This window comes from Elephas maximus, chromosome 3, assembly GCF_024166365.1.
Source record: "Elephas maximus indicus isolate mEleMax1 chromosome 3, mEleMax1 primary haplotype, whole genome shotgun sequence".
Classification (NCBI taxonomy): domain Eukaryota; kingdom Metazoa; phylum Chordata; class Mammalia; order Proboscidea; family Elephantidae; genus Elephas; species Elephas maximus.
Window position 1 is genome coordinate 39,653,450 of NC_064821.1, and position 19,397 is coordinate 39,672,846.

The following is a 19,397-nucleotide window of genomic DNA, read 5'->3' on the forward strand; positions in this document are numbered from 1 at the left end:
CTGCAGACTGTGATGGCTGCCTTCTGGTCCATGGTGCACCAGGAGAACATGCATGTCATCATCATGACAAGGAGGTGAAGTGCAGCTGGGTGAGGCTGGCCCTCCCAACTCAGCCAAAGAGCATTCCAAGATAAGGATGCTGGTGGTTGACCAGTGTGGCTAATTCAAACCCCGCCCCCTACCAGAACAAGTGCTTCGGTATTGGCCAGAGCCTTGGAGCAGCCAGGCACATGGCTGGGTGTGTGTTGGAAACACAGCTGAGCATCAGGCCCAGGGCTACTATGTGTGGGATGCTGGAGGTGTGGCAGCCCGACCAGGTGAGCCCGGTGGGCTGTGAAAATTGCTGCACTGGGGTTGGAGTAGTCAGGGGTAAGGAGGTCCTGTGCAGGGGAAGGTCCCTGACTGCCCATCTGGTTTCCCCCAGCTCCATTGGCCCCAGTGGCTTCCATGTTCCTCAAACCAGTGGGCATGGTCCAGGCCCTGGCTCTGGGCAGTATGTACTGTGGCCGCCACATTCTGACCAAACTGCTCTCCTCTGCCCTGGGCCCAGCTTCACCACTGCTCCTGGTCTGGAGGGGGACCCAGCCCTCATCCGCCTCTCCCACCAGTGTCTCCCTGGCTCATCTCTGCACTCATTCTCCTTCGAATGTCTTGTTCTGGTTCTGTCTCAGGCATGGACACTCCCCCTGGGCCCCCTCAGTTGTCTAACCATCTTGGTGGGGGGACTACTGCAAGCACCATCCATGGGTCCTCACATTCGGCTCTTGCCAAACACAACTCACTGTCTCCTCCGCTTTCCTCCCCCATGCACCTGGGCCACCTGGCGGCCACCTCCATGCGCACAGCCCGTGCTGGGCAGCCTCACGTCTTCTTCACCAGCCCTTCCACTGGTCCCTCCTTCTAGCACACCCAACCTCGCCAGCGGCTTCCCCCTTTTAGCCCAGCGCATCCCCCGGCGCCCTGCATCAGGGTCGTAAAAACTTTCGCTCTGAGGCCACGCCCCGGTCCCACCCTGGGGGCTGCAGACAGGTTGGGGCTTTCGCTCAACGCCTGGGTCCGCCCAGGAGGAGCCGCCGCGCTGCGCTCGGTGAAGCACTACCAGTTTCGGCTGGCCGGAACACAGGGTCCCGGCCCAGCCCGCCGGCGTTCTAGCCCTTCTGGACCAAGTGAACCAAACCCAGACCAGCGCGCGGGCGCTTGGGCTCCTGGTCTCGCACTGCAGATGCGGCCGGGAGGGGTGGGGGGGGCGCCGGATGTGGGTGGGGCCGCCAGTGTGGGCGGGTCGCCGTATGTGGGCGGGGCCGCCGGTGTGGGCGGGTCGCCGGGTGTGTGTGCGACTGCTGGGTGTGACAGGGGCCTGGGCCTGGTCCCGTGAAGCCCGCCACAGGTAACCTGGTCTCCCCACAGCGCCGATACCAGCCGCATCAGCACCACCATCCTGGTGGACGTCATCCGTAGGCAGTGAGCCGGCCCCTCCCACCCCGCCTGTGGCCCCTCCCCGGGATCTCGCCCCTCCCTCTTCCGGGCCCCTCGCCCCCTTGGCCTAACCCCCTCGACTCCGCCCACCCCATAGCCTCGCCCCTCCCCGGTGCCTCGCCTCCCGGAGTGCCCGCCCCTCGCCGCCGGCCCCGCCCTCCTGCCCCGCCTCCAGCCCGCCCCGTGGCCCGCCCTCCCGTAATCTTGCTCTTCTTCCTGTGGTGCAGTCCCTCCCGTGGCCCGGCCCCAAGCCCCGCCCCCAGACCCGTGGCTGTGTCACTCCCAGAGCCCGCCTCACTGAGGTCCCCAACCCTCAGAGCCCCCGCCCCCAGGGCACGACAGCGACATCGACGTCCCAAAGACGATCCAGCCGGTAGAGTGGCAGCGCTCGGGGATGGTTCATACAAGTTCCTGGACCTGACACTGCAGCGGTCCCTCCAGGACGAAGAGCAGCGCCTGCGCGAGCAGGTAGGGGCGGGGCCTGCGCGGGCAACGTCAAGGTAACCGGCGTCCCCAACCCGCAGCGCGAGCGGCGAGAGGTTCGCAACTCTCTGGACGTGGGCGGGGCGTTCGCGACTTAACCGCAGCCTGGGACCTTCGGTGTCCCGGACGCCGGCGGCGTGAGTGTGGGGGCGTCAGGGGGCCGAGAAGTGACCCCGCGCAGGAGAGGGCGGCCACGGGGCGTCGGGGAGCCGGGCCGACGCCCCTCTCCGCCCGCAGGACCTACGAAAATCTGCAAGACCCGGCTCCGGAGGTCCCAGGCCTGCCTGCACCCTAGCGGGAACCGCGGACTCTCGCCTTCCTCACTGGGCTCACGCTTAGCACGAAAAAGACTTGTCCTCGCCACTTAGGGAGGGAACCCGAGCCTGTCCCTCAGACCCCACCCCCCAGTAAACCTGGGCCCCCAGAAATGGAAGGTGCGGCCGGGATTCTGGAGGGTGGCGGAGGGGGAGACAGGGCTGTGGGACAGCGATTGGTCTCAGAGTGACCACCAAGCCCTTCGAGGCAGGGTGACTATGTGGGGCCCGGTGCATGGGTGTGTGGGCCCGTGTGTGTACCATATAAGTGACCAGTGACACAAGTGGCCAGTCTTGACCTGCCTGCCTGTAACATCCGGATGTCCATGTGCCCCGCTCCCTGAGTCCCACAACTCCCCCTTCAGAGCCACAGCAGCGCTGTAGGGCGTGGCTTGCCCTCTGCATGTCCAGGGCTACCCCAGGCGGGTACGTCACGGTCACGCGGTGCCAAATGCTTCCGAATTGAACGTGTGGGGCTCATGTGACCGAGCCTGTTTGTGATGAGGCCATGACCCATGTGCATGGTAGTGCGGAACAGGTGTGACATCACTGGCAAGGTGGCCTAGGCAGCCCCCTCACAGGACAGCCACAGTGGCTTGTGGCATCCGCAGCAAAGTGCTGAGTTCTTAGTTCTGTGTTCTCCCAGCTCTATTGGGGCCCAGGCCCAGCTAGTTGGAGCAGGAAGTGCCTGGGTTTTGGGGTGAGGAGGCTGGGACCCGCCTGAGCCAGAACCAGCCCAGCCTCTCCTCCCTTGCCAGCCTGGTGAGACCGGATTCCTGAGGCTTTGAGCAGTGGGATGGACTCCCTTCCGCCCTGCCCTGGGGACCATGAACTTCTCGATTCACCAGCCATCTTGCCATAGTCTGTCTGTGGCTCCTTAGATCTATGAGTCTTAAGGCTGCACCCCTCTAGAGCCTGCTGATCAGCACCACCTACCTCCTCTGTGGACCCTTAGGTCCAGTTCCCAGGGAGGGGCTTGGAGGTCCTGGGGCTTGGCTCTCAGCTTGGGCACAGTGGGAGTGGGGAAGGGGAAGGCCACCTTCAGAGCTCCCTGGGCTCTGAACCAGAGCAACGCCCCACACCAGGTCTGCCCTTCTAGATGCCTCACAGTGTTCCCACCTGCCCCCCCACAACCCCGGGGTAAGTGCCCCTGCTGGGAGTAGTCAAGTTGGGAACTGCACTGCTGAGACTGCCAGCAGCCTGGAGGGCACGGAATTGGACCTCTAGAACCTAGTACCCACTCCAGGGCCTGCTGGGAGGCTGGTCCTGTGGGGGCTTCTTTGGGAGAAGCTGGGGGGCTTGTGGGCTGGCCATGGGCACAGGGCAGGGCTGCTGCAGGAAGGAGTGAGGACCACTTAGCAAACTGGATACAAAATAATTTATTCTAAAAAAGTAGTTCTTAAGGCGAGAGGGGCAGCCTCTGGAGAGTGCTCCCTGCTGCCTACCCTCCATGTTATGCCCTTGTTCCCCTGGTCAGAGGGGCTGGAGGGCAGGATGAGGACCCCCACCCAAGGGAAGGGGCCAGCCCTACCCAGGGAGGGGCCTGGGGGAGGGACCTCAGGTGAAATGTTAAAGTCAGAGGAAGGATGAGCCCTGCCTGCTGGAGTTTCACATTGTACGCAGGGAGGGACGGGTCTCCAGGCTGGCTCTCTTGGGTCAGTTTCCCCATCAACTTGATGGGATTAGAGAGGTGGTCTCTGGAGCTGGTAGAAGCAGGAGATGCTAGGAGGCTCTGGGGACCCTTTGTCCACCTCGCCAGGACCCGGCAGCCCCATAGAGTCCAGGGGCCATGGAGAACTGGGGTTTCTGTTGACCTCAAGGCCTAGGAAGGGTGCTCTCTGATGTTGAGGCTCCTCTAGAGCAGCGACCACGACTGTTGATTAGGGCCTATGTGTGGAAGCTGGGGGTCATCGCGGCATAGGTGGGGCCACCAGTGGTCCTAGTTGTCAGCCAGTGGCCCAAGGGGGAGCATCTTGGAAGTGGCAGTGGTGGCCGCTCCAGAGGGCCGCGGGAAGCATTGCAGGTTCCCTGTCCTGAGTGCACACTGCACGGGCCAGAGCACCACACAGAAGAGTACTACCAGCAGGACTGAGACCAGGGCCATGCGCCTCCAGTCCCTGCAGCGCGCCCAGCAGCGCGCCAGGCGGCCCTGGCGGCGCAAGGGCCCTGGGGGGAACAAGGGTGGTGCAGGCTCAGCCGGCTTGCTCAGGCCCACATCCACGCATATGAAGGTGGGTGAGTTGTGGCCAGGTGAGGAGGGTGGTGGGCGGCAGCAGAGCTTGGTGCCCTCCAGCCACACGTGCTCCTCCCGCCGCAGATGGGCTGGCATCTTGGCCAGCAGTTGTCGGCTGGTGCGAAGCGCAGGGGCCCCGTCTGGAGGCACGGCCGTTGGCTGCCGGCAGAATGGGCAGGGCACACCCTCACTGCCAGGGCGGCCTATGGGTTGGGCAGCTGCCAGCCGTGCCAGGCACTCCAGGCAGAATACATGGGTACAGGAGAGCTCCTTGGGCGTCTTGAAGATGTTGTCATATCCAGAGAAGCAGATGGAGCACTCCAAAGGGGAGGCCACTTTCTCAGAGACTGGGGTGCCAGGGGTCCTGGGACTACTGGCAGAGCTGGGGGACCTGGGGTTGCTGGCGGAGCTGGGGGACCTGGGGTTGCTGGCGGAGCTGGGGGACCTTGGGTTGCTGGTGGAGCTGGGGGACCTGGGGTTGCTGGCGGAGCTGGGGGACCTGGGGTTGCTGGTTGAGTGGGGGCTCCTGGGCACTGTGGCTGTGGGGCTGCTCCAGCTGTGGGGTGGCATGGCTGTGTGCCATACCTGCTGGTCTGATGACATGGCTCCGAGCTGTGGGACAAACAGAGACCTTGTGAGTGACCCCAGGCTGCCCTTTCCCGAGAGGCCAGTCTGTCGCTCCCCTTCCCTTCCTCCCTCTCTGTTGCCCACCACCAACACCCAGTATCCTAGGGAAGGACACTGCCCAGTCTGTGGCATTTCCGTAAAGCTTCACCTGTACCTGCCCTCCTCACCCCCACCTTGCCCTGAGGAGGGTCCAAGGTGCAGGCAGTGTGCATGGGGAGGGGGGAGGGTACAATGACCTGCTGGCTTGCCCCCCTACCCCACCCCCCCCGGCCATGGCACCAAGCAGAGGTGACAGTGGCCCCATGCTGGTTACTGTTTGTGCCCAGTGTAGGGCCCACAGCACTGATGCTCACGTGTCGCTGTGGGAAAAGCACAGCTTAGAGTGTGGGCAACTCAGCCAGGGTCACTGGCTAAGAAGCCACTTGCATTCTCACAGGACAGGCTCTGGGAAGGGGAGATGGGTTTGAATGTGGCTCCCAGTCTGTTCTGACAGTGACTGGCCCCTGATTCACTGGCAGTGGATGTGGGCGGCACTGGGCCTGGACGTTGGGGCCTGGACGTTGGGGCCTGGTCTCTAGACCTGGGGGCCTGAGACTAGGGATCAGGACTTCGAGTCAGGGACTGAGCCTGGGGGTCCAGGCCTAGGCCTGAGGGTGAGGGGCTGGCCCCAGGGGCCTGGGCTTGGGGGTTAGGGCCCAGGGCTGAGGGTTGGCCTCTGGGCCTGGGGGTTGGGGCCTGGGGGTTGGGGCCTGGGCTGAGCCAGTCCAGCTGGGAGAGATCAGGGTCTGAGGAGGTGGGCAGAGGCCAGTGGCCTTCTAGGGGTTTGTGTCCCAGCCTTGGCTGGAACATGCTGGGCCAGCTTGTCAGGCTGGTGACCAAGGTCCAGTGCCAGGGTGCCAGGATATGGATCGGCCTTGGCTGTCTGGCCCCTCTGGGCCACCCAGGGGCTTGCATGTCCACCCGCCAGCCACCAAGGAAGAACATGTGGTCCCCAGAGACTCCCCCTTCCCCACTGGAGGCACCTCTGTCTCCAGGAAGATGTTCCTGCTGCTCACCAGGGGCCTGTTGGGAGCCCCTCTGAACCTTGGCCCCAGTCCTGCCTCTCCACCCCAGGGAGCCATGGGCAGGATCTGGATGATGAGGGATACACCAGTCCTGTCTGGAGGAAGGCAGGTGAGGTGATTCACCTTCTGGTGGGTAGGGTTGACTAGGACCCTGGGAAGACCTGGCCAGGTGACCTTTGGAACCCAAGAGGCCACCCCGGGCTGGTCTTGCCAGCCCGACTGGAGCCAAAAGGCCTACCCTTCCCTGTAGGCCCTGGGGCTGCTGCCCCAACCCTGACCCCAGGTGGCTGGGTGGTGATGAAGCTTAGTGACAGACCATGAAGGCTCGGGAGCTGCAGCCTTGTCACTGCTCACCTGCTGTGACTCATGATGACATCATGGTGAGGCTGAAGGTGCCCCTGGCATGAGTTCACAGACATCACGCGCCTGGGCATTGCAGGCGGGCATCAGGCCAAGCAGTGGCTTTAGCAGGTGGGGGTGTGCCCAGTGCACCCCACACAGCCCCTCCACAGAGGGGCCCCGCCCAAGCTCTGGGTGCTGGTGAGGGGTGAGCGCTGTTATTCTGGCCTTACCTGGCAGCTGGGCATCAGCAGGCCCTGGGCATGGTCTCCGACAGCCACAGTGGGCCTGGCTCCACAGCCCCCGGTTTCTCCTAAGGCACTCACTGCTCTCTCCTTTGGGCAGCTTGCTTCCACCTGGCAGGTATCCCTCCTTGGCCAGCTGCCAATAGCTGTCCTGGTGGCTGGTTCCAGCAGGTGTGGCCTCTGTAACAGTTGGGGTGGTGGGGGGCGGCTGGCAGTGTCTTCCAGGCGTGTGGAGCTCCGGTATGGCAGACATGCGTGTGCTCTCTGGGCGTGGGCTCCCAGGCCTGCGTGCAGGTGTATTTATACCCTCTAGTCACCGCTGGCCAGGGGTGCGGCCTGGGGCCTTGGGATTGGCTGGCGTCATCCTCTCCCTGGCTGGCTGGGCGGGGAGTTGGGTGAGGGGTCAGAGCTTGGGCAGTACTAGGCTGAGAGGGGATGTTTGGACAAAGTGCCCTCCTCCACCCACCCCAGGATGCCGGAGCAGCCCTCCAACCCCTCACTCTGTGTCGTCAAGGTCCCTGGTGGGGCCAGACTTATGGGGGGGCCTCCTGGAAGGGGCCGCCACAACCCCCAGTGAGCCCCCAACTCTTGCTCTCACAGTTACATCAGCTTGTCACCCCCTCACACTCACCTGCTTGCTTACTTGACTCATCCATACCCGTCACCCACTCACAGGTATGCTCACACACGTGCACACACATGTATTCACATACATATGCAGCAGCTACCCCAAGCCCCCACTTCCACCTGCAGTCTGTGGGCAGAAGTGCTGCTCTGGGGTCTAGCGATTGGGGCCTGGGCAGGGGCTCCCTGAGGGGTGTGGGGAGGCTGTGAGGATAAGACAGGGACCCAGGCTGGCCACCATAGGACTGGTTGGGGTCAGCACCCACTGGTTACAATCTGTGGGATGGGCCGGGGGAGATGCCCTGGAGAAAGGGGGAGGTGGGGGCAAGGCGAAAGCTGAGCAGGGGCCAGGCAGGTGTGGGAGAGATGTTTCAGAGGGGACGGGGCTGAGGAGAGTCCTGGTGGCTCAGGTTGCCCAACCCCCACCTATCCCTCACTGGCACCTAGCCCCTCCCCACTCTATCCCCCCCATCCCCATGTCATTTCATTTCACCTCCAGCCCCGCCCCAGGCCCCCACAGTGTCACTTCAAAGGCCAAACTCCCAGGACTTCAGGGGCTGAGGGGGCAGGGCCCTCATCTATGAGAAGAGGGGAAGGGGCTCAGGAGAGGGGGTGGGGCTGCTCCTGCCTTCTCATGAGAGGAGGGGGCTCAGAGAGGGACTCAGGAGGGGAGTAGGGTCAGATAAGTGTTGGGAGCTCAGTGAGAAGGATGGGGGCTCAGAGAGGGGGATGGGGGCTCAGAGAAGGGGGTGGGGGTCCAGAGAGGGAGGTAGGGGCCCAGAGAGGTACTTAAGGGTGGAGGTGGGGGCCCAGAGAGGGGGATGGGGGCTCAGGGAAAAGATTGGGGGCCTGGAGAGGGGGTGGGGTCCCAGAGAGGGGGTGGGGTCCCAGAGAGGGGCTTGAGGAGGGGGGTGGAAGTCCAGAGAGGGAGTGGGGGCCCAGTGAAGTGCGTGGAGGCTCAGAGAATAGGGTAGGGACCAGAGAGGAAAGTAGAGGCTCAGAGAGGGTGACTGGCTGAGGGGCTGGTCTGGGCTCGGTGACTACGGGACAAGGTTCCTGTTTCCTTGGGGAGCGTGACGTGGGGTCACCTGTCCCTCCAGGAAGTGTTTGAGAACTCTCTCCCTGAGGGTTCCTGGGGATGTCTGGGCTCTGAGGTCACTCTGAGCCTCAGTGAATAGTCAGAGGCCTTGAGACACAGGTGACTAGACGCATATCAGTCTGTGGAATTCGCAGGTGCAGGTGGTACCAGGCCTCCCTGTCTAAGGAAGGGGGGCCCAGGTGGGGGGGATCCCCAATGCTGACTGAGGGGTGGGAGTAGAGGAACTGACCACCTGGCCCCCAGCCCACTCCCCATCCTGGCTCCGGGCAGCTGTGACAGGGCTGGCTGTGCTAGTGCAAGCGTGTGGGGTGCGTGTGTTCCTGTGAGCGGGTGAGGTGTGTGCACCGACAGGTTAACATGGGTGAGTGTAAAAGCATGCATGTCTGCACATGTAAGGGCATGCCCGCATGTGTCAGATGCCTGCATATGGGTAGGCACGCACATGTGCCTGCCTGTGTGTGTGAGGCGAACCGGGGTGCCCACGAGGGCCCCGTACCTGCGTGGGCCGTGTCTGCATGCACCATCACCTCATCCTTGGCCCCTGCACTGGAGGAGAGGCCAAGGCCCCACTGCTCCCCAAACATGGCTCTTAGAAGATGGGAGGACCTGAGCCCTAAATCCACCTGTGAGTCCTGGGCTGGAGACAGAGGGTGCCTTTAGTGTGGTGAGCAGAGGAGGAGGGGGTGGCGTCTCCCAGGAAAGACATGCCCCCTGTGGCCCTCTGGCCAGATACTCCTCCCAAGTTGGACAGAACCGGCCTCAAGCCCCTGAGGCTCCACGACCTGGGGGCACGACGTGTGGCCAGTGTGGGGTGAGGCCCTTCAGGCCTGGGTCATCTGGGGCCCAGGGTGCCCTGGGGATCCCTGGCCGCCTGCCTGGTCCTGGGCGAGGGGCCAAGGTCCTAAAGGCAGGGGAGGCTGAACACTGTCAAATCCAACATGGGAGGGGCTCTTGGATTGTCTGGTGTGGTGCTAACCGGGGCACCTGTTGGCTCCTGGTGGAAATCCTTCTCAGTTGGCCCAGCCATGGAAGGGATGGGCCAGGCAGCCCAGTAGGAGCCAGAGGCTGGGGCAAGGCAGATGGGCTCTAGGGGATGGGGCTGCTCTTGAGTCTAACTTTTGCCCCCAGCCTCTGGGCCCTGGGATCTGACAGGCTTGGCATTGGCCCTTGGGGTGTGATACCCGGCAGGACTCGAGCCAGCACTGTCTCTGCCCCGGTCAGCAGTGAGAACCAGGTCCCCAAAGGTCAGCCTGATGGCCTCTCCTCTCAGCTTGCCACCTTCTCGCCTGTGCCCCGATCTCACTGTAGCTCCTTCTGGGGTCTTGGTGCCCCAGGCAGCCCTGGCCCCCTGGCCAGGACTCCTGCCCTGACATCAACTCTCAGACCCTGTTCACCTTGCTCTGTCTACCCGCCTCCCTGAACCCACCTCCAGGCTCACCAGAAGGCGGGGACCCCGTGGGCTGAGTGGCCTCTGGGCTGGGGGGCCGCCGGGTTGCACCAATGAGGGAGGAAGGGCAACACTGAGGACACCCTCAGTCTGGAGCTGGTCTGTGTGCCAATGGGACAGCCACCCTGAATGTTTGTTTCCTTCTTCCCCATGGTCACTGAAGACAGTCAGGGGCCCACGCCCTGGCAACTCCCCTCCCCTGTCACTTTTGCTTTGTCTGGGAGAGGCTCCTCAGGGCTGGAGGAGGCGCTGGCACAGGCCTGGCTGGAGCTTCCCTGCTGCGGAGCTCAGGGTGGGTGTGGACCCGGTGAGCCGCACTTTACTGGGGAGCCTGCCCCTGCTTGGGGCACCAAGAGGTGCGAGTCAGCTGCAGTGACCTTCCCCTGTCAGGGGAAGGCTTCTTGGGGGAATGGGAGACGGAGGCCCTCCTGGGGCCTTGCCTGCCCTGCACCCACACAGACTGGCTGTCCCTGCACCTGCTCCTCCCTCCACACCCAGCTGGGCTGGATGCTCCCTCCTCGTGGCCGCTCTGGAGGGCTCTGTCCCCTCTCCCGACTCGGCTTCCCTCTCTGGCACGCTCGTGGCTCCTGGGCCAGGATCTGGCCCCACTCAACCAAACTTTGGCTCTGGCCTGTCCCTCTGCAGAGGTGGTCCTCAGGGGTGGGGACAGGAGAGCAGGGCGGGCATCTGGGTCCTAGGAGGTGTAGGAGTGGCAGCTGCTGGGGGGCCTCCAGGGAACCACTCCCCAGCCCCCATGCCCCAGGAGGCTTTGGCATCTCTAGGAAAGCAGCCAGTGAGTGAGGACCCCACAATCCTCCTCTCTTGGGTCCTCCCTGAAAGAGGGGCTCCAGGTCTGAGGGTTGTGGACAGGATGTGCAGCTTCCAAAGATAACACTGTGTGCCCAGGCAGGGTGGGGAGGTGGTGGTGCAGACAAGGCCCCAAGAAACCCCTCCTGGTTCCGTGTCCCCACCACATGGGGTGGCACTCTGGGTGGGTCCCTGGGTGGTAGACGGGACTGGGGTTTGGCCAGGGGTTTCCAGGCTTCACTCTCCCTCATTTCATGGTGACCCCATGTGTGCAGAGTAGAACTGCTCCATAGGGTTTTCAAGGCTATGATCTTTGGGAAACAGATCGCCAGGCCTGTCTCCCGAGGCACCTCTAGGTGGTTCAAATCACTAACAAACCTTTCAGCTAGTAGTTAACCACTTAACCATTTTCACCACCCAGGGGTCACCGTGAGTTGGAACAGACTTGACAGCAACTAACGACAGCAACAACCCCCCTCATTTAAAGAGAACAGGAAAGCTCCAAATAGTTTTGACACCAGTTTTAAAACGACAATGCCCATTCTCTGCACCTGGACAACCCACGGTTTGAGTCTTGGGAAACAAGCATGTATCAAAGCAGACAGTATAAAAATAAAACTCTCTAGATGGGTGTCACAGTGCAGAGGACTCCGATGCTGGGGGACACCAAATGTCCCCAGACCCAAAGTGCTGGCTTTGAGGTGATCAGGGAACCCCAGGCCCCCAGAGATCAGGCTTTTCCAGCAGAGCCTGGCAAGCTGTTTGTAGCCCCCCAAGGCCTTGGGGGATTCCCCAGCAGGACAGGGACTCACCACAAGGATGAGGTCCACCTGGATGAGTACTGCCAGCCATCGCAGGCCTCAGAGGCCAGCCCCATGCTGCCTTTCTCAGGAGGCGCCTATCACTCTGCCCAGGGAGACTCCAAGAAACCAGCCGCAGTCCACATGGTGGACATGGCAAACATGGCCATGGGATTTCAGGCATGGGGTTGCCGAGGTGGGGACACTGTACCTGCCCTTGTCCTCCTAGGCAGATGCCCCAGGCCAGTGAGAAGGGAGCAGAGGGAGGGAATACAACACACCTCGCGGTAAGACGTTTCTATAAAACGCATGTCTCCTGGAGGGCAGAGGAAGCATCACACCGATGCAGCATCTAACTGTCTCCTGGGCCCCATCCCTCTCTGGCGGCCAGGGCTGGCAAGGCTGGGGCCTTGCTCCTCAGCGCGAGGTTGGGATGGGGGCTCATGCCCCTTGGGGCACAAACGAGGCACCCGGGCATGGAACAGTTGGCCCCTCAGGTCTGGTGGCTAGGGTGAAAGGAGGGACAGTGTAGGGGGAGGGAGGGCCTGCCCACCACCTCCAGCCCTGCCGGCCTGGCTCGGAGCTGCCCCCTGCTGGATGGCCCTGGACATTGCTGGCCTGTGTCCCTCTGACTCTTTCCCCAGGGGCTCACACGCCTGCTGCCCAGATGGCCTTTCTCCAGCCTCCGGGCTGAAATCTCCCCCATCATAGCGATGCCTACTCCTGGTCATTCCAAACAAGCAGTGGATGGGAAAGATGGACTCTGGGGAGTTGGGCACAACTGGTTTCCCTCGTGGCACCTGCTGCTGAGAGGTACAAGAGGCCTGGGCCTGGCTGGCTGTGCCAGCTCTGTGCACAGGGCACAGGGTGCAGTCCGGGACTTCCCAGGCCTCAGGGCTTGTCCTGGTCCAGTTGCAGCTTGGCCCCCGCGTTAGACACTGCTGACTCGGGCCTCCACCGAGGGGATGGCTGAGGTGCCAGCTGGCCTGTCAGGGGGCCGCTCGTGCCTCACGTAGCGTGGCTTCCGTACTGAAATGGTCCAGAGAGAGTTCGGGTCAGAGCCAGGCTAGTGGGGCAGCGGGACCAGAGGTGGGACAGGCAGGGTTCTACTCACTCTCACCTGGGGGGCAGATCTCCCTTCCTAAAGCCCCAGTGAGCTCACTTGTGAATGGGCCCATTCCTCCTGACTAAGGCAGTTGTGAGGACGACAGCCACCACTCACTATTCGGCCCCGTCGGCTCATTCACCCTGGCACCCCCAGTGCACAGATGCAATGCACATCTCCTGCCCCTGAACCTCTGAGGGTGACCTTGTTTGGAAAAAGTGTCTTTGCAGGTGTGAGTAAGGATCTTGAGGTGAGGAGGTCATCCCAAATTATCCTTGGACCCTAAATCCTGTGACTGGGGTCCTTACAAGAGACACATAGAGGAGAGACGGAGAGGAAGAGGCCATGTGAGCACAGAGGCGGAGATGGAGCCACAAGCCCAGGGACACCCGGGGCCACCAGGAGCTGGAAGAGGCAAGGAAGGAGCCTCCTCCAGAGCCTCCAGAGGGAGCATGGCCCTGTCAATAACCTGATTTTGGACTCCTGGCCTCCAGAACTGTGATGCTGTCTAAAGCACACAGGGTATGGTGCTTTAGATGACAGTCCCAGGGAACTGGTATCCATCGAAAATGCAGGGTGCTCAAGGCTGGGCTGTTTTTGAGAAGTTGGAAGCATGGCTACAGGATGGTCCTAGCCTGCAGGTGCTAGAGTTCACACCCTGTGGGGCTGCTCCCAGGGTAAAGCAAGCAGACCTGACTCCCTGAGAAATCCCCGCTGCTCAGTTTAAAACCTGCTCTAGTTACTGCTGACCTTTGTTCCCAAAGAAAAATGTCACCGCTTGTCCCCCATCCCCAGCCTACTCCACAGGGGCTGAGAACATGGGCTCTGGGAGTCTGATCTGAACCCTGCTCTGCAGCCTGTACTGAGTGATTGTGGTGTGGGTGGGTCAGTGCCCTTTCTGTGTTCCTGGCACCTCAGGAGAAGCCTGGGGGTGGGCCCTGGGGCCGCCAGCAGGACACACTCTTGAGAAGGGGACTCCCCTTCTCTCAGCACAGGAGCAAATGGGAGGCGACACAAACCCCCTTGGTTGATCATGGAAAGGGGCTGAGGGCCTGTCAAGGACGTTGCCCTTAGGAGGGTTGGGGGCTGGAGGGGACAATGCCCTGGGGGGCGGGAGGCGGAGGGATGATACCTTGAGGGAACTTGTATGTTTTGGGGCAGGTGGTTAAGAGCTCAGCTGCAAACCAAAGTCTGCAGCTTGAATCCACCAGCCGCTCCTTGGAAACCCTATGGGGCCTTTCTACTCGGTCCTATATGTTCGCTGTGAGTATGAATCCACTTGATGGCAACAGGCTTGGTTTTTTTTTTTTTTTTTTTCGGATTGGGCCTGGGATGTGTGACTCCCAGAGATGGGGATGGGCAGGAATGAGCTGTGTGGTGTTACCTGAGGACTGTGGCGGGCGGATCATCACAGCCTTGAGGAGAAAGAAAGAAGCACAGTGAGCAACAGGGCTGGCCTGGGGCGGGTGCAGGCATAGGTGACTGGAGTCAGGCAGCTACTTACAGCTTCGCTGGGCTGCAGGGCCAGGGCTGCAGGGGGAGAGAGTGCTGGTGGCCGCATGGTCCATGAGGTGGTCTTCGGGCCGCCCCATGTCCTGCCCGGCAGTGCCTTTGGCTGACCGCCCTCCTCCCGCCCTCAGCTTGGCCACGCTGCCCCAACGATGGACACACCTTTGTTCCTTCCGTAGCAGATGTCAGGGAGCTTACTGGTGCGCTTGAGGTAGAAGAACATGGCCACGGAGAGGATGAGGCCAGAGCTGATGAAGAGTGTCCCCAGGAAGAGCGAGGCAACCACCCAGGGGCTCCCTGCAGCAGAGTGACGGCCAGTCCTCTTGGCCCGGGACCCCACAGGCTCCCCACCCTCCCGCTTGGGGCGAGGCCTGCCCCCACCTCACACACAGGAGTTCGATGAGGACATGAGGAGCCCTGGCAGCCCTGGCCCATGTCAGCAGGTGGGACCTGCCTGGAAATGCTCTGGCAACTCCCCATAACCCTCCCCACATCCTGTACCCCAAGGAGGGCTGGAGGTGTGGGCTCCCATCTGCGCTGGGCAACTTACCGGAACCCGGCAGCCCAGGTGTCCCTGTGCTCTTGTTCATGGGCAAGGGGCCACCCCAGCCAGAAACTGCAGGGATAGAGGAGGTGTCAGAACTCCTGCAGCCAGAGTGGGACGGCAGGGCCTCGAATGGAAACCAAGAGCAGAGGCCCCAGGGAGGGATCTCAGCCATACCACAGTGGGAACAGGGCTGGAAGATGGGGGGCAGAGGATTTGGGGGTCCAGGCAGACAACTTACGGCTTCTGCACTTGGAGCTGTTGGTGGTGGTGGCCGGGAAGGTGGCGTTGTGGCATTGGAGGCAGCTGAAGCTCCCATCCTCAGCCCTGTGCCTGTAGCAGCCTGCACCAGGAGGAAGCAGGGCCCACAGGGGTGTCTCAGTCCCTCTCCCAGGCCCTTCTGAGTTCTGAGTGTGTAGGGACTGTGGGCACCTCCAATGCCACCTGACAGGTCCTGCCCAGCACCTTCCACTCAGACTCACCCCCAGGGCCTCACCATGTCGCACCCTCACACAGCTGCCAAAGGACAAGGTCCTGCCCTGCACCCTGAGTTTCCACCCTCTGTGGACATTCCTAGAGCTCAAGCTGCACCTGCTCCTAGACTGACCACTGTGCCCGCTCCCGCTGGCAGTGTCTCTGTGGACATCCGGTCTGCCGACTCAGAGCGCCCCTGCTGGGCAGGAATGTGTATGACTTCGTGTGTCACTCCCTCAGTCAGCAGGGCTGAGCGGACACTGGCTCAAGAGGGCCAGCTGCTGGTGGGAGAGCCAGGCGCCAGGCATTCCCTAAGCCCCAGGCCCCTCCTACTGCCCTTTGCTATTCAGTTTTTCACGCAAATACCACCGGAAAGCCTGAGAGCTCTAGGCACGCTGGCCTCTGGGCTTCTGTCCTACCCTGTTCGGTGGACCCCTCGGCTGGCAGGCCTCCACCTTGGAGTGCTCGCTCCTTTCCACCCTGTGTGGTCCCCCTTTCTTGGGGACTTCACCTATCTCACTGCAGACCCATTCTAGCTCCCCTGGCCCCCAAGTGGCTGGGCACAGTGTGGGTAGGCCCCCTGGGCACACAGGGTTGCAGGGGCTGCTTACCTGGACCACACAGGCCTGTGCCAGGACAGGTGGCATTGGCATCTGCCACCTCCACACAACACTCGGGCTGCTGGACCTGGGGGTGGGGAGTGGGTGGTGAGTTCCCAGCCACGCTGGGGGCACCTCACAGCCACACTGCACCCCATTGGAGTCCCTCATAGGCTCCTTGTTGCGTGGAGGCAGGCAGTGCCCCCCCATCCCTGCTCGCACCCAACTGCAATGTTGATCACAGGACACAGCCTCCTGCCATCCTCCTCACTGGATGTGTCCCACCCTGGTGCTCCAAGCCCCTACTTCGGTGGATGTGCCCCTCCCCTGTGCTCCAAGCCTCCTCAGGGAGGGGTTGGGAGAGCTATGGGCGGTGGGGGGCTCCAGAGGTTCTGATTTGCAGGTCTGGTGGAGCAGGGTGGTCCTGGTAATGCTGCAGGGACCTTCTGGGTTGGCAGGAACCTGCAGTTTGTACAGACCCTCCCCCTGGCCCGCCTGCTGGTTCCAGCACCAGCAATCCCCATCTTCCACTCCAGGGTGCACCTGGGCACTGGGAAAGCCAATGGCCCTTCCTCCGCCAGGTCTCCCCGGTGTGAACAGGCATAGTGGGCATTTTAGTTGACACCCTGACCGGGTGTTGCGTTTGATGGCTGGCCTCGGACCGCAGTCAGGGGAACCTGGGGAGATTGAGGCATGGAGGAGCCACATCTGTGTGACGGTGCCCTGACTAGGGTGCAGCAGAGCCCCATGGTCAAGGAAGGGAAGGCCCCTACTCTAGGCTTGTGGCGGGTCGGCTGGTGGATGGTGGAGGTGCTGCCACAGGACACGTGTCAGTATGGGAGCTGGGAGTGGGGACGGCAGAAGCAAGGATGGCAGGAGTGGGGACGGTGGGAGGTACACTGCGGGCCGCTCCGGAAGCAAAGGCTGGGTACACAGTGGTGTCATTAGCCTGGAAAGCTGCCGTGCAGAGCCCCTACCCAATCAATGCCAACGCCCCTCAGGGCAAGTGGCTCCATCTATTTGGAGACTGGTAGATGGTGAAGACCCTGTTAGTCCTGGGGACAGCTCGATTGAGATCCCATGTTGGCTATGGCAAAGATGCAGCTTGGCCTAAAGAAGTTTCGAGGCCTGGAAAGGGCTATGCTGAGTGCTGTGTTCCATGTTCATTGCCCTGTGATGCCTGGACCCCAGTGCCGAGGCAAACTTGAGGCAGCGTCTTGGGTCTCTGGGTACTCAGTGACTGTTGGGGTGAGGGTCAGACACTGCAGGCAAGGCCCTGAACCCCAGGTTGCATGCCCAGACCCCTGCTGCTATGCAGGGTCACCTACCGTACTTTCTGTGGATGTGCCAGCGACTTCCACCAGGACTCCCGCCAGCAGGATGACATGAGGGAGTGCCATGTCCCGACACAGTGTCTGCAACACAGAGGGGTGCTGTGAGCCGTGGTGGGGGATGGCCTGTGAGGACCCTACCTGCCCCACCGGGGTGGGCTGCACACTCTGCTCTCTGCTGCCCAAGGTGACCTGCTGGTCCTTCAGCCGGGGCCTCTGGGTGACTAGGAGTCGTGTCTATCCAGGCTCTGCTGGGTCCTGGATACTGCAGTGCAAGGCTGCAAGTGAGCACGGTCAGGTGAGGCCCACTACAGCAGATGGGAGGAGGGCAGCTGGAGGGGCTGCCATCACCCCACCAGTCACCAGATGCAGGATGGAATTCACTCCTTCCTCCAGCAGCTTTCAGCTCATCTGCGATCCGGAAGTAGGACCAAGCACAGGAGTAACTGGGGTGGGCAGCAGGTGTGCTTCTCGATGAGCCAGTTCGGTATTTAAGCTCAGTGTTATGGGGTGAATTGTGTCCCACAATGATACATGTTCAAGTCCCAACCCTGGTACCTGTAAATATGACCCTGCTTGGAAACAGGATCTTTGAAGATGTCATCAGCTAACAAGTATTGACTCTTAATAAGAGTTGACTGTTAATATCAGTTAACAGGAGTTAACCATATTAGAGTAGTGTGGGTCCTAATTCCATCTCAGTGGTGCGATTATAAAAGAGGAAAAAAGACTGACAGACAGAGGGAAGATGGCCACGTGACAATGGAAGCAGAGACTGGAGTGATGCAGCCACAAGCCAAGGATCACCAGCCATCAACAAAAGCAGGGAGAGAGGCCTAGAACTGATTTTCCTCGTGCCTCAGAAGGAATCGACAAGGCTGACACCCTGATCAAGGGCTCCCAGCCTTCAGGACTCTGAAAGAATAAAGTTTTGATCTTTGAAGCCCCCACTTGGTGGTACCTGTCACAGCCACCCAAGGAACACCCACACGTCCAGTTTAAGATGAGGAAACGCACTGAGTTGCTCACCCACTCAAAGTAAGTACTGTGTTAGCGAACATTTCAACAAGCTTCTGTTAACTGGCAAGGTGGCAACCATTGTTATAATCTGTCCCAAACCCAGGTGGATCAGTATTTTCACATATAAAGGTTACCTCTAGAGAGGCTTTTGGGGTGAAATTTCAAACCCGATGAGAAGCACGTGGAGCAGAGCAGTACATGTTGGGAATTGTTCTGGGTCCCAAAGATGCTGCTGGACACTGTAATGGACCGGGGGAACATTCTTGCTGTGGCCTCTATCCAGGCCCACAGTGCATCAAGAAGCTGCTGTTTGGGGTGGTGGGTGATGCCATCCTGAGGGTGTTGGGAATGGTCCTGTCACCAGCACCCCGACCAGCCTTCATGCACTGGCACGCCCATGAGCTGGTGGGCAGTGGGGACTCCTGGATTGGGACGATTAAGGCAAGATGGACAGCGCTTGCCCCGTGATGGTGCAGGCAGGGTCTTTAATGTACTCCCCGCTGGACTTAATCTAGGCTGGTGGCAAACAGAGCATTGTGTGGGTGGGCGGATGGCTAGGTCCAAGGGAGGCCAGAACTGTCTCCTCCTGAACCCCATGAGGCGCCTCCCCCCGCCCAGAATATACCTTTTAAAAAGATAATTTAATGCCATCAGAAAAAATGCGCCTTTTCCCAATATACCTTCTCCTTTCAATTATGCCCACCAGCTGTCTGTGTGCACTAGTGCGGTGGCTTTCGCGTTGCTGTGTTGCTGGAAGCTATGCCACCAGTATGTCAAATACCAGAAGGGTCAACCATGGTGGACAGGTTTCAGTGGAGCTTCCAGACTAAGGCAGACTAGGAAGAATGCTTCCCAAAATTGGCAAACGAAAACATGGATCATAACAGAACATTGTACAACTCGGTTGCTTTAGACACATCATCGGGGGGATCATTGGCTGGAGAAGGAATTATGTTTAGTCGAGTAGAGGGCCAATGAGGGCGAGGGAGAGCCTCAGGGATATGTATTGGCACAGTAGCCGCAATGATGAATTCAAACATGCCAGCGACTGTGAGAATGATGCAAACCAGGAAAGGTTTCATTCTGTTGTATGTGGGTTCACCGTGAATTGGAACTACATGACAGCTGTCTATCCTCAGTTATGTAAAATCAATTATGTAAAAGATAGCAATATATTGAGGAATAATTTACATACAATAAAATGCATCCATTTAAATAAAGTACACAATTCGGTGAGTTTTGACCACTGTGTACACC

General features: G+C 60.7%; 2 protein-coding genes and 1 long non-coding RNA gene across 7 annotated transcripts in view; 1 reads left to right on the forward strand and 2 right to left on the reverse strand.

Annotated features, from left to right (window-relative positions):
• LOC126072437 (uncharacterized) lies at positions 1–14,085 on the forward strand. Its single transcript, XR_007516507.1, has 5 exons — positions 1–74; positions 186–317; positions 1,408–1,461; positions 1,794–1,944; positions 14,011–14,085. It is a non-coding gene; the product is annotated as an uncharacterized LOC126072437 (long non-coding RNA).
• RNF223 (ring finger protein 223) lies at positions 3,642–7,713 on the reverse strand. Its single transcript, XM_049877569.1, has 2 exons — positions 6,770–7,713; positions 3,642–5,118 (listed from the first exon to the last, which is right to left on the reverse strand). The coding sequence occupies exons 1-2, from the start codon at positions 6,782–6,784 to the stop codon at positions 4,213–4,215; spliced, it is 921 nt and encodes a 306-aa protein (XP_049733526.1). The 5' UTR covers positions 6,785–7,713; the 3' UTR covers positions 3,642–4,212.
• Positions 11,265–19,397, reverse strand: part of C3H1orf159 (chromosome 3 C1orf159 homolog) — a 23,844-nt gene continuing 15,711 nt past the window's right edge. Inside the window, exons 2-8 of one of the 5 annotated variants that reach the window (XM_049877574.1) lie at positions 17,118–17,204; positions 15,802–15,877; positions 14,958–15,059; positions 14,723–14,788; positions 14,335–14,469; positions 14,168–14,193; positions 13,176–14,078 (exon numbers count right to left, since the gene is read on the reverse strand). In XM_049877574.1, the coding sequence (XP_049733531.1) occupies positions 13,914–14,078; positions 14,168–14,193; positions 14,335–14,469; positions 14,723–14,788; positions 14,958–15,059; positions 15,802–15,877; positions 17,118–17,204 (657 nt within the window). In that variant the 3' untranslated portion in view covers positions 13,176–13,913. Of the gene's footprint in view, positions 12,588–13,175; positions 15,060–15,801; positions 15,878–17,117; positions 17,205–19,397 lie in introns of those variants that run through there. The other 4 variants (XM_049877572.1, XM_049877571.1, XM_049877573.1 and 1 more) reach the window with 4 other exon arrangements.